Raw genomic sequence first — 16,533 nt, 5'->3', positions numbered from 1 at the left:
TTCAGATTTTGTCTGAGCCATTTTTACCTGTGCATATAATGTTAAATGATCCACATTGGGTGAAAGACATTTAGAAACCTTTGATAAAACTACAAGGAGAAAAATGTTTAGAAAGACTCTGATCTAATTTGACTAAGTATCTAAAATATATTGTAAATGTACCAAAGTAAATTGAGATTCATTTCTTCTCCTCTCCTACAATCAACAAAACTGCTGTAACTATAGATTCCTGCTTTTTATGGACTTGAAGAACTGGTAATTCTGTTTTGAGTTAATTAGAATAAAACAGGATATCATGCTGTGCTTTATCGTGAGATTTTCCCCCCCTCTAGACTAGGCCTCCTTGTGTTTTCTTAAGATAGAACTGTATTTAGTTGGACTACATTTTGAAATATGTTTAAAACTAGGGTTGATTAGCTACTGATTATGATTATAGAGAACCAATAAAAAAATAAATAGGGCTATGTGGAGAGAAATTGATTCCTGGAGAAAAGTATGAGAGTAAAAAATGCATGGTTTTTTTTTTTTAGTTACCAATTTGCACCTTTAAAACATACTTTTTGAAAGGAGCAAAAAGTACAATCTTTAGACTAGAATGTATGATGTTACAGAAAAGGCTCTCCTTGGTTATTTCAGAAATTACTTGCTGTTTGGGACCCATAATATGTCCTTTCTGTCAAACTTTATGGGATGGGTAAATAATAATAATAATAATAATAATAATAATAATAATAATAATAATAATAATAATAATAATAATTTATTAGATTTGTATGCCGCCCCTCTCCGAAGACTCGGGGCGGCTCACAACAAGCGATAAAACAATATTGTACAGGCACAAATCTAATATTAAGAAAAAACTAAAAACCCTATCAATTTAAAAAAACCAAACAGCACATACATACCAAACATAAATTATAATAAGCCTGGGGGAAAGGTGTCTCAAATCCCCCATGCCTGGCAGTATAGATGGGTCTTAAGTAGTTTACGGAAGACAAGGAGGGTGGGAGCAGTTCTAATCTCCGGGGGGAGTTGATTCCAGAGGGCCGGGGCCGCCACAGAGAAGGCTCTTCCCCTGGGGCCCGCCAGACGACATTGTTTAGTCGACGGGACCCGGAGAATGTGATTGGGAAGGAAGTGGTCACTCAAATATTTTAGTTCTGATGTTTATTTATCTTAGTTGGCTTTTAAGGGAGTTTGCCATTATATTTTACATTTATTTTTTGATGATTTTCATGTGCCATCCATAATCACACTGTCTTGAGTTGGGTGGCCATATATATGCTCCCAATAAATAAACTTTGAGTTTATGTATTACACTAAGGTATAATGTGATTGGACCTAGCAGAGGCAGAAGAGATAAGAAGAGATGGCAAAATTACACAGAAGAACAAGCTTAACGTCCTCGATAACCATGATGGGGTGGCCACTGACCTAGAACCAGACATCCTGTAATGTGAAATCAAATGAGCCTTAGGAAGTCTGAGCAACAACAAAGCTAGTGGAGGTGACAGTATTCCAGTTGAGCTAGGCTGAGCGCCAAAGAATTGAGGCCTTTGAACTATGGTGCTGGAGAAGACTCCGGTGAATCCCTTGGATTGCAAGGCGGACAAACAAGTCAGTCCTAGAGGAAATTAACCCTGACTGCTGTTTAGAAGGCCAGATCCTGAAGATTAAACTCTAATAATTTGGCTACTTAATGAGAAGGAAGGAATCACTGGAGAAGACCCTAATGCTGGGAATGATTGAGGACAAAAGAAGAAGGAGACAGCAGAGAATGAGGTGGCTGGATGAAGTGACTGAAGCAGTCGGCATGAGCTTAAATGGATTCTGGTAGAGGTCCATTTAGTAGAGGACAGATGGTAAAGGGCAGAAAGGCCTAGAGGAATGTTGTCCATGGGATCATGATGGGTTAGTCACGACTTCATAACTAACAACAACAATAATGTGATGGGTTGAATGTGCTTAGCATTTGTACCACATAGTTGTGGCTTCTTCAATAAAGCATGGCTAGATACACAATCTTTAACAGTAGTTAAAGATACTTGGCTAGAAACTAGGAATTCACTGTGAATTCTGACGCTGTGTTAGACCCAAAGCCATCTGGATGATTATTGGCATGTCACATTCTTAGTCCTAGGAAAAACGCAGTAGCCAATCACTTCTGAAAAATATTGCCAAGAAATAATAATAATTAATAATTTATTAGATTTGTATGCTGTCCTCTCCGAAGACTCGGAGCGGGGGGGGGGGGGGGGCTTGGATTTATCTATGTAGTCATCAGAAATAATTATTGACCTTGAAAACATTAATAACAACAAATAGTTTAACATCTCATTCCCTCAGTACAAATTATTTTGCAATACTAAGTAAATCCATATTCTTATTACGAGTCAACATTTATTGATGCATATTACTTCTATACCATTTCAACCATTGATTTTAAGAAGTTTTAGCTAGTTGTAAAATAAAATTTGGATTAAAATGATTCAATTCTTGAGAAGAATGTTGAGAGTCAGAGAGTACAGGTAATTCTACTTACTGACCACAGTTCAGACCAGCATTTCCATCACTAAGTGCTGTTATCATTAAGCAGAAAATCGTGAATGTGACAGGTTACAACTTGTCATTTGATTGTTAAATTAGTCTTTGCAGTCACTAAGCAGAACATCATGTGATTTGATGATTTTACTTCTGCATTCTCCATTATAACTGCTTATTGCAAGCCAATTGAGAAACACACAAATGGTGATCATGTAATTGTGTAACATAACAACAGTAATAAATGTGAAGATTGATCGCAAAATGTTTTTTAACACACATGTAACTTTAAACAGTTATTAAATGAAGCATTCAGTAAACATAGATTATCTGTAGTTTGAGATTTAAGAAGTACCAGGGGATAGAATCAGGTATGCAAACTTATTATATTTCTAAAAAACTTTAAAAATACTGTGTTTCCCTAGGAATAAGACTCAGTGTTATACAGAGTGATCAGCAAACCTGGAAATCAGGGAATTATCAGGGAAATTGGCGGTTTGGGAAATATCAGGGAATTATCAGGGAATTGGGTAAAAAGCCAGAATAAATCAGGAGGAAAAACCAAAACTATTAAAATGTTTAAAAGTCAGGGAAAAATCATGTAAAAAAATGGATTGCGCTTCCTGGCAGATTTAAGCAAAAATTAGCATAACGGTGGCAACAACTTGCTTCTTCATCTACCGATATTTCTCCATGGCTTAGCCATTTGGTATGACATCATCTAGGACTGTACCTTAACTAGATTGCAAGATACAGGGAAATGTCAGGGAAATATCAGAGAATTTCAAAATGCTTTCCCCCTGGACACCCTGGTTATATTTTTTGGGCCACCTGAAAAGCTACGAGGTCTAATTTTGGGGAGTGGGGTGTCATTCAATGAATCACCTCACTTGTCTGTGTTAGCCCAGCTTTTTCTTTTTTCTTTGCTATCAAAAGGCCTTCAGGAATTTCTTTAGCCGGCAAGGCCAACAAGGCTTTCCTGAAGCCCTCTGATTGATCTAGAGAGGCCTCTAGGAAAGCCTTGCTAGCTGCAGCAAAAGAAATGGGCTGATGTATGTGAGGCCTGGCTGCAACAATCCAAAGGTAAGTAGTAGCCAGTGATGGGCTACTACAGGTATGGTCAGGCATGCAGAACCGGTAGAAAAATTTTGGTCAAGTACGAAGAACCGGTAGAAAAATTTTCATTCCCCCCCCTTTTTTTCCCCTTCTGGGCTCTGGGTATGTTTTTCCTCTTGCAGTAAATGAGGTTGAATATGTATAATTTTAGAAGAGCTGTGCGTGTGTGCGTGCATGTGTACATACACATACAGTTTATATAGTAGATAATGTATATTTTTGTGTGCTTGTGTGTCATGTATGTACACATATGGCATATATACATAGAATTAAATAGTATATTTTGGATGTTCAGTAATAGTAAATAAATAGGGAAATTGTATCTCTTTGAGGCGAGGAGAGGCCAGGAACCCTAATCCAAACCCTTGACGTGAGTAATGTCTAGTTGGCCACCTTTAAGCCAGTCACATGACCTTTAATCCATCCCTGGTTACATAATCGTCAAGCCACTCCCACCTGATCACATGGCTGGCAAGCCACACCCACAAAATAAGCCATGCTCACAGTGTGTTAGTAAAATTTTTTGCAGCCCTTCACTGCAGGGCTCTAAGCCACCGCCCCATCCCCACCCTTGCTTCATTTTTACCTATGCACCCTAGATGGATGGGGTCTTAATTAGAGCTTATTTGGGGGGGTGGGCTTATATTGGGCACACATGTAAAAATCAAGCTAGGATAGTGATGGGGAACCTTTTTTCTCTTGGTTGCTGAAAGCGCACATGCATGGTATCACACACGTGCATGCCCACACACCATAATTCAGTGCCCCCCCATGGCTTATCCCCATACTGCCCCATCCCCACGCATATGCACATGAACTCCCCACCATTTTCCAACTTCTGTTGGGTCTGGTAGGTCTATTTTACAGCCTTCCCAGACTCCAGAGGCTTACCTGGAGTCTGGAGAGGGTGAAAACTGCCTCCATACCCTCCAGAGGCTGGAAACCGCCCATTTTCTGACTTGCAGTTGGCTTGGTAGCCCGTTTTTTGTCCTCCCCAAGCTCCAGAAGGTGAGAACTCCCCCCATCCTCACGGAGGCCCTCTGGAGGCAGACGTGTGTGCTGGAGCTGAGCTAGGGCAACAGCTTACGTGCCAGCAGATATGGCTCTTTTCTACTTTAGTAGTAGGTTATAGTCTATCAAATGCTTTACTGAAGTCCAAGTAAATTATATTGACAGCATTCCTTTGGTCCACTAATTTTGTTACTTTGTCAAAGAATGCAAAAAGATTTGTATGGTTTGATCTGTTTATGACAAACCCACGTTGGCTTTTGGTTATTACTTTGTTTGCTTCTTGGTGTTTGCTAATTTGTTTCTTGATTATCTTTTGTTTATTTATTCAATTTTTTTATACCGCCCTTCTCCTTAGACTCAGGGCGGCTTACAACATGTTAGCAACAGTACTTTTTAACAGAGCCAGCATATTGTCCCCACAATCCGGGTCCCCATTTTACCCACCTCGGAAGGATGGAAGGCTGAGTCAACGTTGAGCCGATGATGAGATTTGAACGCTGACCTGCAGATCTAGCAGTCAGCTTTAGTGACCTGCAGTACTGCACTCTATCCACTGCGCCACCCCAGCTTATTTTCCAGAATCTTCCGTGGTACTGAGGCCAGGCTGATTTATTTATTTTCTTTTAAAGGTAGCCTCATATTTAAGATGACTGTGTTTCTAAAAAGAGAATATTATGCAGAAAAAAATGCTAACTACTTCTGTTATTGCCATACGACACTCCAATTAAGTATTAATTTAAGAAAATTAATTTTTCATATTTCAATCTTCAGCTTAAAATAAGTTTATAAGATATAAAATAAATAAGGCAGACTTTAAGCTTACAATCAAAAAATCATGATACAGAAGATGAAGGGAATAGGACATTATAAAATATTTCTTTTAATAGTTTGTGGTGATAGAGATGAGCTGCTTAGAGAGACAGGTGATGTCTTGATTTTGCTTGCAACATACTACATTGACATTTTTTTCTGTTTTTAGAATGTTCTTCAATAAGCTTTCCCCTTATAAATTGATTCAGTCATGTAAAAATTTAGCAAGAAAGGAGATTGATTATGATCATCTTCAGAAATGCTTGTACCTTATAAATAATCATTATAAATGTTAAAATTCCTTTTTAAAAATTTACATTGAAAAGTTTTGCTAATATCTTGATTTGTTTTAGTTTTATTCAGTTTATTACTGTTTTAAACAACAGTTCGGGAAAATATGGTTCAGTATGATACACAGACTTCCAATTGTCTACCAACTTTATTTCACATAATGCCTCAAGAAAACATTCTTGAAAAATAAAGTGTCATGATAAGCAGTTGAAAACCCAGTTTTTGTATTTATGGTTGCCATCACATTCCCCTGCCCCATTTCAAAAGGAAAGAAGAAACTGAGACCTTTGTTACCATGAATGGCTTGGCATGATCCCCATTGCTAAGAGTGACATATAAAGGAGGAGGAAGTGAAAAGACTGGCAAAATAATATAATAGTGAACTTTGAGACAGTCCAAATGAGAAAGAAAATGTGTGTATATATGTTTTTTAAATGTATACATATATAGATGTGGTATTACAGATAGAATGAGATTAGACTGTTTTTTTCCTGAAACAGAAACAACTGATCTGAATAGATTTTGTACATTATGAATGTGGGTCTATAGATTCTGGGATGTGGGAGGTACAGATCAATCATATTACTACTGTATATCAGAATTGTGGGTTTAGAGAAGAACTTTGTATTTTGTGTTTGACAGTTGAGTTTCTGTCTTTGACTTGGATCCAAATAATTGAATAAGTGACTTCCCCTTAATTTTTATTAGTTTGCCTTTCTTTTATATAAATGTGTATCCAAATGACTGTTATTTTGAGATAAATATAACATATATTCAGAATTCTAAATATGTCACAAAGTTTGGAAGTTCCTGAAGCTAAATTCCTTTTGCAATTGTTCCAAAGCAAGATTGTTGCCAAATATTCTGAATTATATTGACTAATCTTATAGTCTAATTGTGACACAGTCTGCAAGCAAATGGGCAAGCTGTACCTTACTAAGGAATATATTTTAATAAAAACACTCCATGCTGCTTACACTCCTCCATGGTCACAAAGCCATCTGTCATGCAGGAAACATTTTCTATCTTTCTTAGCTACAAATAAGGCAATTAGTCTCTGAACTATGAGCACAACTCAACACATTTTCTATATTTGAAACTGAAACTAAATGATAACTGTTCTCTGGTAATTCATTTAATTTTTTTTTAAAACTATATATACTAACACATGCCAATGAATTATTTAGTAACTATTTGTGCAACATTTTAAAGAACATGCACATCTTCATATATAAATCCTTAGGGACTGGGCGGCATAGAAGTTGAATAAATAAGTAAAATAATAAAATTGAAAATGTAAAAATTCAACATGATAAAAACTGTTACAAAACAGTAATAAAAAAAGGTATGAAGTTACACATTAGGGTGGATAAAAATTGATTTTTTAAAATTCGATTTTTAAAAATTTAAATTGGACAATTTTGATTTTAATTAAATTTCTTTTAATAAAATGCTTTTGGAATAAAAATCTATCTAAAGATAGTTTTCCATTAAAGATACATTAATAATTTGGTTTATTCAGTATGAAATGGAGCTTAATTATGTAGCATGAAGCTATATATTCTGCAATATTGGGACTGTCGGTGAGTCAACAGCGGATCAGGAGAAGCCACTGCAGGACAGAGATGACAGTTGCTGTTTATAAATTATGATTTAAATCACTAATGATTTAAATTGACTTGATTTAAATCAACTCCACCTTGCATAACATACTAGAATAAAAATAAGATGCTGGCTCAATATATTTGATAAAGACAGAATATGGTATGAAGCTTTAATTTAACCAGAATCTCTTTATCAGTTAATAAGATTAAATGGAATTGTGTTTACATTGGAAGTCATAGGCATGCAGGATTATGGGTAGTCCTAAAAAATTATTTATTAGATTTATGGGCCACCCTTCTCCTTGCGGACATAGCGTGGCTTACAAGGGTAGAATACAATCTAACAATAAAAATAAGTTAATTATAGATAGTTTATATGAAACAGTTAAAAAAGTTAAGAAAAATAAACACCCAGTATAAAACAGTCAATCATCTTGCATTCTGCTGGCCGGAGCAAAAGCTTTCGCTCATGGCCCCAGGCCTGTCGGTATAGATGTGTTTTCAGTGCCTTTCTAAAGTCGAGGAGAGTGGGGGCAGTACGAATCTCTGGGGAGAATTGGTTCCAGAGGACTGTGGCCACAACAGAGAAGGCCCTTCTTCGTGGACCCACCAGTTGACATTGTTTGGCTGATGGGACCTGGAAAAGGCTAACTCTGACCGGTCGTTGGGACAAGACCATTGGAACTGTGAATTTCGCCACCTGTTTGCTGGATCTGTGTCCCTCCTGGCTGGTCTTGGCCAGCAGGGACGTGACATGGAGCTGGGTCCAGGAGATTGTCAATGCTTCTTTGGGGAGGGGGTCCTTTCCGGATACCTACAAGGAGGCACTTGTGCGCCCCCTCCTCAAGAAGCCTTCCCTGGACCCAGCCATTCTCAACAACTATTGTCCAGTCTCCAACCTTCCTTTTATGGGGAAGGTTGTTGAGAAGGTGGTGGCGCTCCAGCTCCAGCGGTCCTTGGAAGAAGCCGATTAGCTAGGCCCTCAGCAGTCAGGATTCAGACCCGGCTACAGCATGGAAACTGCTTTGGTCACGTTGATGGATGATATCCGGCGGACCCGGGACAGGTGTTTATCCTCTGTCCTGGTGATTCTCGACCTCTCAGCGGCTTTCGATACCATCGACCATGGTATCCTTCTGCGCCGGCTGGAGGGGTTGGGAGTGGGAGGCACTGTTCTTCAGTGGTTCTCCTACCTCTCCAGCCGGTCGCAGTCGGTGTTAGTGGGAGGTCAGAGGTCGACCTCTAGGTTGCTCCCTTGGGGAGTGCCTCAGGGGTCGGTCCTCTCCCCCCTGCTATTTAATATCTACATGAAACCGCTGGGTGAGATCATCCAAGGGTATGGGGTGAGGTATCATCAGTACACAGATGATACCCAGTTGTACATCTCCACCCCATGTCCAGTCAGCGAAGCAGTGGAAGTGATGTGCGGGTTCCTGGAGGCTGTTGGGGCCTGGATGGGTGTCAACAGACTCAAACTCAACCCTGATAAGACAGAGTGGCTCTGAGTTTTGCCTCCCAAGGACAATTCCATCTGTCCGTCCATTACCCTGGGGGGAGGGGAATCACTGACCCCTTCAGAGAGGGTCCGCAACTTGGGCGTCCTCCTCGACCCACAGTTCACATTAGAGAAACATCTTTCAGCTGTGGCAAGAGGGGCGTTTGCCCAGGTTCGCCTGGTGCACCAGTTGCGGCCCTGTTTGGACCGGGGGTCACTGCTCACAGTCACTCATGCCCTCATCACCTCGAGGCTCGACTACTGTAACGCTCTCTACATGGGGCTACCTCTGAAAAGTGTTCAGAAACTTCAGATCGTGCAGAATGCAGCTGCGAGAGCAATCATGGGCTTCCCTAAGTATGCCCATGTTACACCAACACTCTGCAGTCTGCATTGGTTGCCGATCAGTTTCCGGTCACAATTCAAAGTGTTGGTTATGACCTATAAAGCCCTTCATAGCATCGGACCAGAATATCTCCGGGACTGCTTTCTGCCGCACGAATCCCAGCGACCAGTTAGGTCCCACAGAGTTGGCCTCTGGGTCCTGTCGACTAAACAATGTCATTTGGCAGGACCCAGAAGAGCCTTCTCTGTGGCGGCCCGACCCTCTGGAACCAACTCCCCCCAGAGATCAGAATTGCCCTCACCCTCCTCGCCTTTCATAAGCTTCTTAAAACCCACCTCTGTCGTCAGGCATGGGGGAATTGAGATACAGTGATCCCTCGAGTTTCGCGATCTCGATCTTCGCGAAACGCTATATCGCGATTTAAAAAAAAATTAATTAAAAAAACCCCCACTTCCGCGTTTGGCTTCGGGAGTCAGCTGGGAAGCGGCGCGGCTGTTTTAAAAGGTCGCAGCCGGCCTGGGGGGCTTCCCAGCACCCCCCCGAACCCCCAACCTGGGTCTTCCCGGCCGCCCACGGAAAGGGGAAACCCCGGTTCCTCACTGATGCCCGCCGCTCGCCCGCCCGACAGCAAGAGGGGGAAGACCCAGGGAAGGTTCCTTCGGCCGTCCAGCAGCTGATCTGCTCGGTAGCACAGCAGCAGCGAGGAGCCAAATCGGGGTTTCCCCTTTGCGTGGGCGGCGGGGAACGCAAACTCCACCATCTACGCATGCGCGACCATAGAAAAAAAAGGGTGCGCATGCGCAGATGGTGTTTTTACTTCCGCAACCCTACATCGCGAAAAATCAATTATCGCGAGGGGTCTTGGAACGGAACCCTTGCGATAATAGAGGGATCACTGTACAGTGATCCCTCGAGTTTTGCGATCTTGATCTTCGCGAAACGCTATATCGCGATTTTAAAAAAAATATTAATTAAAAAAAACCCCACTTCCGGGTTTGGCTTCGGGAGTCAGCTGGGAAGCGGCGCCGCTGTTTTAAAAGGTCGCACCCGGCCTGGGGGGCTTCCCAGCACCCCCTCGAACTCACAACCCGGGTTCGGGGGGGTGCTGGGAAGCCCCCCAGGCCGGCTGCGACCTTTTAAAAAAGCCGCGCCGCTTCCCAGCTGAGTCCTGAAGCCAAACGCCAAAGGCGAACTTCCGCGTTTGGCTTCAGGACTCAGCTGGGAAGCGGCGCGGCTGTTTTAAAAGGTCGCAGCCGGCCTGGGGGGCTTCCCAGCACCCCCCCCCCGAACCCCCAACCTGGGTCTTCCCGGCCGCCCATGCAAAGGGGAAACCCCGGCTCCTCGCTGATGCCCGCCGCTCGCCCGCCCGCCAGCAAGAGGGGGAAGACCCAGGGAAGGTTCCTTCGGCCCCCCAACAGCTGATCTGCTCGGTAGCGCAGCAGCAGCGAGGAGCCGAATCGGGGTTTCCCCTTTGCGTGGGCGGCGGGGAACGCAAACTCCACCATCTACGCATGCGCGGCCATAGAAAAAAGGGCGCGCATGCGCAGATGGTGTTTTTACTTCCGCAACCCTACATCGCGAAAAATCGATTATCGCGAGGGGTCTTGGAACGGAACCCTCGCGATAATAGAGGGATCACTGTATTCCCTTTCGCCTAGGCCTATACAATTTATGCATGGTATGTTTGTGTGTATGTTCGGTTTTTTAAATAAGGGTCTTTTAATTATTTTAAATATTAGATTTGTTATATGTTGTTTCATTATTGTTGTTAGCTGCCCTGAGTCTACGGAGGGGGCGGCATACAAATCAAATCAGATCAAATCAAATCAATCAATCAATCAATCAGTAAATAAATAAATAAATAAATAAATAAATAAATAAATAAATAAATAAATAAATAAATAAATAAATAAATAAAAAAATTCCCCTGGAAGGCCATCAGGAGTGGAGATTTCCCATTTTTTTGTTTTTTAAGAGCTTTTTGGAGCTCTTGGATATTGATCTTGTCATTTAACATTTCTTTGTCTAAATCACTGATTTGTAAGGTATTATTTTCTTGTAGAAATTCTGTTATATTTCTACTAAATCTTGGTTATATAATTTTTATAGTAATCTAATATTATTTCTTTTTTCTTTTGCTCCATGGATTGAATCACACCATTTTTATCTACTAATTGATAAATTAACTTGTCACTTTTATTTTTTTTAATCTTCTGAGCCAGCCATCCTCCTTGTTTATTAGCTGTTTCAAAATAGATTTGTTTCATTTGTTTTATTCTTCTAATATTGTCTTGTTGGTCTATAATATTAACTCGTTGTCTGGCATCTCTCAACTGATTTAGTATCATGAGATTTGTTGGGTTATGTTGAAGTTTTCTTTCTAATTTAGATATCTCTTTTACATAAAAATTATATATTTCCTTCTCCTCTTTTTTCTTATTGGCAGTATAAACTATTGTTAGGCCCCTGACGTATGCTTTTAGTGTATCCCACAAGTTTTGGGCTGATGTCGGTTGTTTTTTATTTTCTACAAGGAATAATTTTGTTTCTTTATTAATCATCTTTAAATAATTTTCATCTTGAAGTAAATCTGTGTTTATTGTCCACCTCCTATATTCCTTTCTTTCTCCCTGCCAAATAATCTTGAGGGGATTGTGGTCAACCCACGTGTTGGGTTCTATTTCTACTGTTTTAATTTTTTTATACATTGCTTTATTTATCCATATCGTATCTATTCTGGAGAAAGAATTATGGAGTGCGGAGTAAAATGTGAATTGATTTTCATTAGAGTGTCTTATTCTCCAGATGTCAATTAAATCTAATTCTTCTGCTAAAAATTGAAATCTGATTCTGTCTTTTGAAGAAGTGAACAATAATAAAACATTTTGATTGAGACAATAGTTTGTAATATTAACTGATAATGATCAGTTTCTATTGCTGTAATTAATATTCTAATCCAAATATTCCATTAACTTTTTTAAGTTAGAGGAGGAGTTACTGCAGGACAGAGATGACAATTGCTCTCTAAAATATATGAGTTAAGTCAACTTGATTTAAATCAAATCCACTCTGTTAGATATTAATTTCCTTCTCATTATAAAATCAAAGAGCACTTGTTTAAAGAGCCATACAAATCTTATTGTTCAGTCACTAATATAAGATCTGTGTGCATTCTGAGAGAAAATTTTGACGAATAATTAAAATACTGTTTAATTATTGTTTTAAAGTATTCTGTTTGTCAGAATTCATTTCAATATTTAAAATTAACTTTTGAGTAACTGTAATTGATACAATACCTTTCTCTTTTCTTTCAGAATCATGGAGCAATTGATCTGGAGCACCCACATTTATTGCAATCATGAGGATTTAAGAACTGAAAATAATTTTGAACTTTGGATATAAAATTTTAGTTTGTGGCATCATTTTTAAGAATGAGTATTGCACCCAGTTGTGTTGATGAATACAGAAGGATGAGAAGAACACTATGATGGCAAAGAACAAAGAACCTCGTCCCCCAGCCTATGCTGTTAGTGTGGTTGGACTTTCTGGGACTGAAAAAGACAAAGGAAATTGTGGAGTTGGAAAATCATGTTTGTGCAATAGATTTGTGCGGTCAAAAGCAGATGAATATTACCCTGAACATACCTCTGTGCTTAGCACAATTGACTTTGGTGGTCGTGTTGTTAATAATGATCACTTTTTATATTGGGGTGATGTAATACAGTGTGGAGAGGATGGAGTAGATTGCAAAATTCATGTTATTGAACAAACTGAGTTCATTGATGATCAGACATTTCTGCCTCATCGTAGTACAAACTTACAACCTTATATAAAGCGTGCAGCTGCGACCAAATTGCAGTCAGCAGAAAAACTTATGTATATTTGCACAGATCAGCTTGGATTGGAACAAGACTTTGAGCAAAAGCAAATGCCTGAAGGAAAGCTAAGTATTGATGGATTTTTATTATGTATTGATGTAAGCCAAGGATGCAATAGGAAGTTTGATGACCAACTTAAATTTGTAAATAACCTCTATATTCAACTTTCAAAATCTAAAAAGCCTATAATTATAGCAGCAACTAAATGTGATGAATGTGTGGACCATTATTTACGAGAAGTTCAGGCTTTTGCTTCAAATAAGAAGAACCTTCTTGTAGTAGAAACATCTGCCAGATTCAATGTCAATGTGGAGACATGTTTCACTGCACTGATACAAATGATGGATAAAACTCGTGGCAAGCCTAAAATAATACCTTATTTAGATGCCTATAAAACACAAAGACAAGTTGTTGTGACATCAACAGATAAGTTTGAGAAACTTGTGCAGACTGTGAGAGACTATCATGCCACATGGAAGACTGTTAGTAACAAACTGAAAAATCATCCTGATTATGAGGATTACATTAATTTAGAGGGAACAAACAAAGCGCAAAATACATTTTCAAAACACATTGAGCAACTTAAGCAAGAGCATATAAGAAAAAGAAGAGATGAATATATTAATACATTACCAAGAGCTTTTAACACACTTTTGTCAAATCTTGAAGAGATTGAACATTTGAGTTGGCCTGAAGCTTTGAAATTGATGGAAAAAAAACAAGATTTCCATTTATTCTTTGTAGTGCTGGAAAAAACGCCCTGGTATGAAACTGACCATATAGACAAAGTAAATGACAGGAGAATTCCATTTGATCTTTTGAGCATGCTTGAAGCTGAAAAGGTATATCAAAATCATGTGCAACATTTAATATCAGAAAAGAGGAGAGTTGAAATGAAGGAAAAGTTCAAAAAAACACTTGAAAAAATTCAGTTCATTTCTCCTGGGCAACCCTGGGAAGAAGTTATGTGTTTTGTAATGGAAGATGAAGCTTTTAAATATATTACAGAAGCTGACAGTAAAGAAGTATATAGTAGGCATCAACGGGAAATAGTCGAAAAAGCCAAAGAGGAATTTCAGGAAATGCTTTTTGAACATTCAGAACTCTTTTATGACTTGGATTTGAATGCAACACCTAGTTCTGACAAAATGAGTGAAATTCATGCAGTTCTTAGTGAAGAGCCTAGATACAAAGCTTTACAGAAACTTGCACCTGATAGAGAGTCACTTCTGCTTAAACATATAGGTTTTGTATATCATCCCACTAAAGAAACATGTCTCAGTGGCCAAAGCTGTATGGACATTAAAGTGGAGCACTTACTTGCTAGAAGCCTCCTACAACTGGACCATGGTCGTTTAAATTTTTATCACGATAGTGCCAATATTGATAAAGTTAATATTTTCATTTTGGGTAAAGATGGGCTTGCACAAGAATTGGCAAATGAGATTCGGACACAGTCTACTGATGATGAATATGCCTTAGATGGAAAAATATATGAACTTGACCTTAGACCAGTTGATGCCAAGTCACCTTACCTTCTAAGCCAATTATGGACTTCAGCTTTCAAACCTCATGGATATTTCTGTGTGTTTAATTCAATTGAATCACTTAATTTTATTGGTGAATCCATTGGAAAAATCAGGACTGAAGCTTCTCAGATAAGAAGAGATAAGTATATGGCCAACCTTCCATTTACTCTAATATTGGCCAATCAACGAGAGAGTGTTAGCAAAAATTTACCTATTCTGAGACATCAGGGGCAGCAGTTAGCAAACAAGTTGCAGTGTCCTTTTATTGATGTGCCTGCTGGTACTTATCCACGTAAATTTAATGAAGCTCAGATAAAGCAAGCATTGAGGAGTGTTTTGGATGCAGTTAAACACAATTTTGATGTTGTAAGTCCTATTCCTACAATTAAAGATCTTTCAGAAGCTGACTTAAGAATTGTTATGTGTGCTATGTGTGGCGATCCATTCAGTGTAGATCTTATTCTTTCTCCATTCCTTGATTCTCATTCTTGTAGTGCTGCTCAGGCTGGTCAGAATAATTCCCTAATGCTAGATAAAATTATAGGTGAAAAACGGAGGCGAATACAGATTACAATATTATCATATCATTCTTCAATTGGTGTAAGAAAAGATGAACTTGTTCATGGCTATATACTAGTTTATTCTGCTAAAAGGAAAGCATCTATGGGAATGCTTCGAGCATTTCTTTCAGAAGTTCAAGACACTATTCCTGTACAATTAGTAGCTGTTACTGACAGTCAGGCAGACTTCTTTGAGAATGAGGCTATCAAAGAATTGATGACTGAAGGTGAACATATAGCAACTGAAATTACTGCTAAATTTACAGCTCTCTATTCATTATCTCAATATCACCGTCAGACTGAGGTTTTCACCTTGTTCTTTAGTGAAGTCTTAGAGAAGAAAAACATGATTGAAAATTCTTATATCTCTGATAGTACACGAGAGACAACACACACAAATGAAGATGTTTTCTTGCATTCTCCTAGAGCAAGTTCCCTTGCTTACAACTGTTACCCAGATTCAGAAGATGATACTGAAGCCCCACCTCCATATAGTCCAATTGGAGATGAGGTACAGTTGCTCCCAACACCTGATCGCTCAAAATACCGTTTGGATGTAGAAGGTAATGAATATCCCATTCATAGTACACCTAACTGTCATGATCATGAACGCAACCACAAAGTGCCTCCTCCCATAAAGCCAAAACCAATTGTAACCAAGACAAACGTGAAAAAACTGGATCCAAACCTATTAAAAACCATTGAGGCAGGTATTGGTAAACAATACCCCAGAAAAACTAGAATGATTTTGGCACCATCTGATGATCTTGAACAATCCGATAACTATGCTGAACCTATAGACACTATTTTTAAGCACAGAGGTGTTGCTGATGATACCTACATAACTCCAGAGGATAGTCAGAATCGTATGATTAAATTTAGAAATTCCTCTATTATAAATAATGCCCAAGGAGAGGAAGAAAATGGATTTCCTGACAGAATTTCAAAGAACCATGGAGAAAGACGGCCCTCAAAATATAAATATAAATCTAAAACATTGTTCAGCAAAGCTAAATCTTATTATAGAAGAGCACATTCAGATGCAAGTGATGATGAAGCTTTTACAATGTCTAAAACAAAAAGAAAAGGAAGACATCGTGGCAGTGAAGAAGACCCACTTTTATCCCCAGTGGAAACATGGAAAGGCGGCATTGATAACCCTGCAATTACATCTGATCAAGAGCTGGATGATAAAAAGATGAAGAAGAAAACACAGAAAGTGAAAGAAGACAAGAAGGTATGTTTTTAAAATGTTTTAAATATGATCAAAATGTAAGCAAAATTTGTTAGCATGATGTATAAACTATGATATAAATGGGGTTCATTTCTGTTCCTTGCAACTGTAGCAGCAG

The 16,533-nt window shown here is 39.1% G+C and overlaps 1 protein-coding gene across 1 annotated transcript in view; it reads left to right on the top strand.

Moving 5' to 3' along the window:
- The window catches only part of ARHGAP5 (Rho GTPase activating protein 5), a 50,448-nt gene that overhangs the window by 10,563 nt on the left and 23,352 nt on the right, over positions 1-16,533 (top strand). The window contains exon 2 of the mRNA XM_070755811.1: positions 12,529-16,418. Coding sequence (XP_070611912.1) covers positions 12,699-16,418 — 3,720 coding nt within the window. The 5' untranslated portion in view covers positions 12,529-12,698. The remainder of the gene's footprint in view (positions 1-12,528; positions 16,419-16,533) is intronic.

This window comes from Erythrolamprus reginae, chromosome 1 (genome assembly GCF_031021105.1).
Source record: "Erythrolamprus reginae isolate rEryReg1 chromosome 1, rEryReg1.hap1, whole genome shotgun sequence".
Taxonomy (NCBI): Eukaryota; Metazoa; Chordata; class Lepidosauria; order Squamata; family Dipsadidae; genus Erythrolamprus; species Erythrolamprus reginae.
Note: the sequence above shows the minus strand (reverse complement) of the source record. Positions and strands in the feature narration are given on the sequence as shown.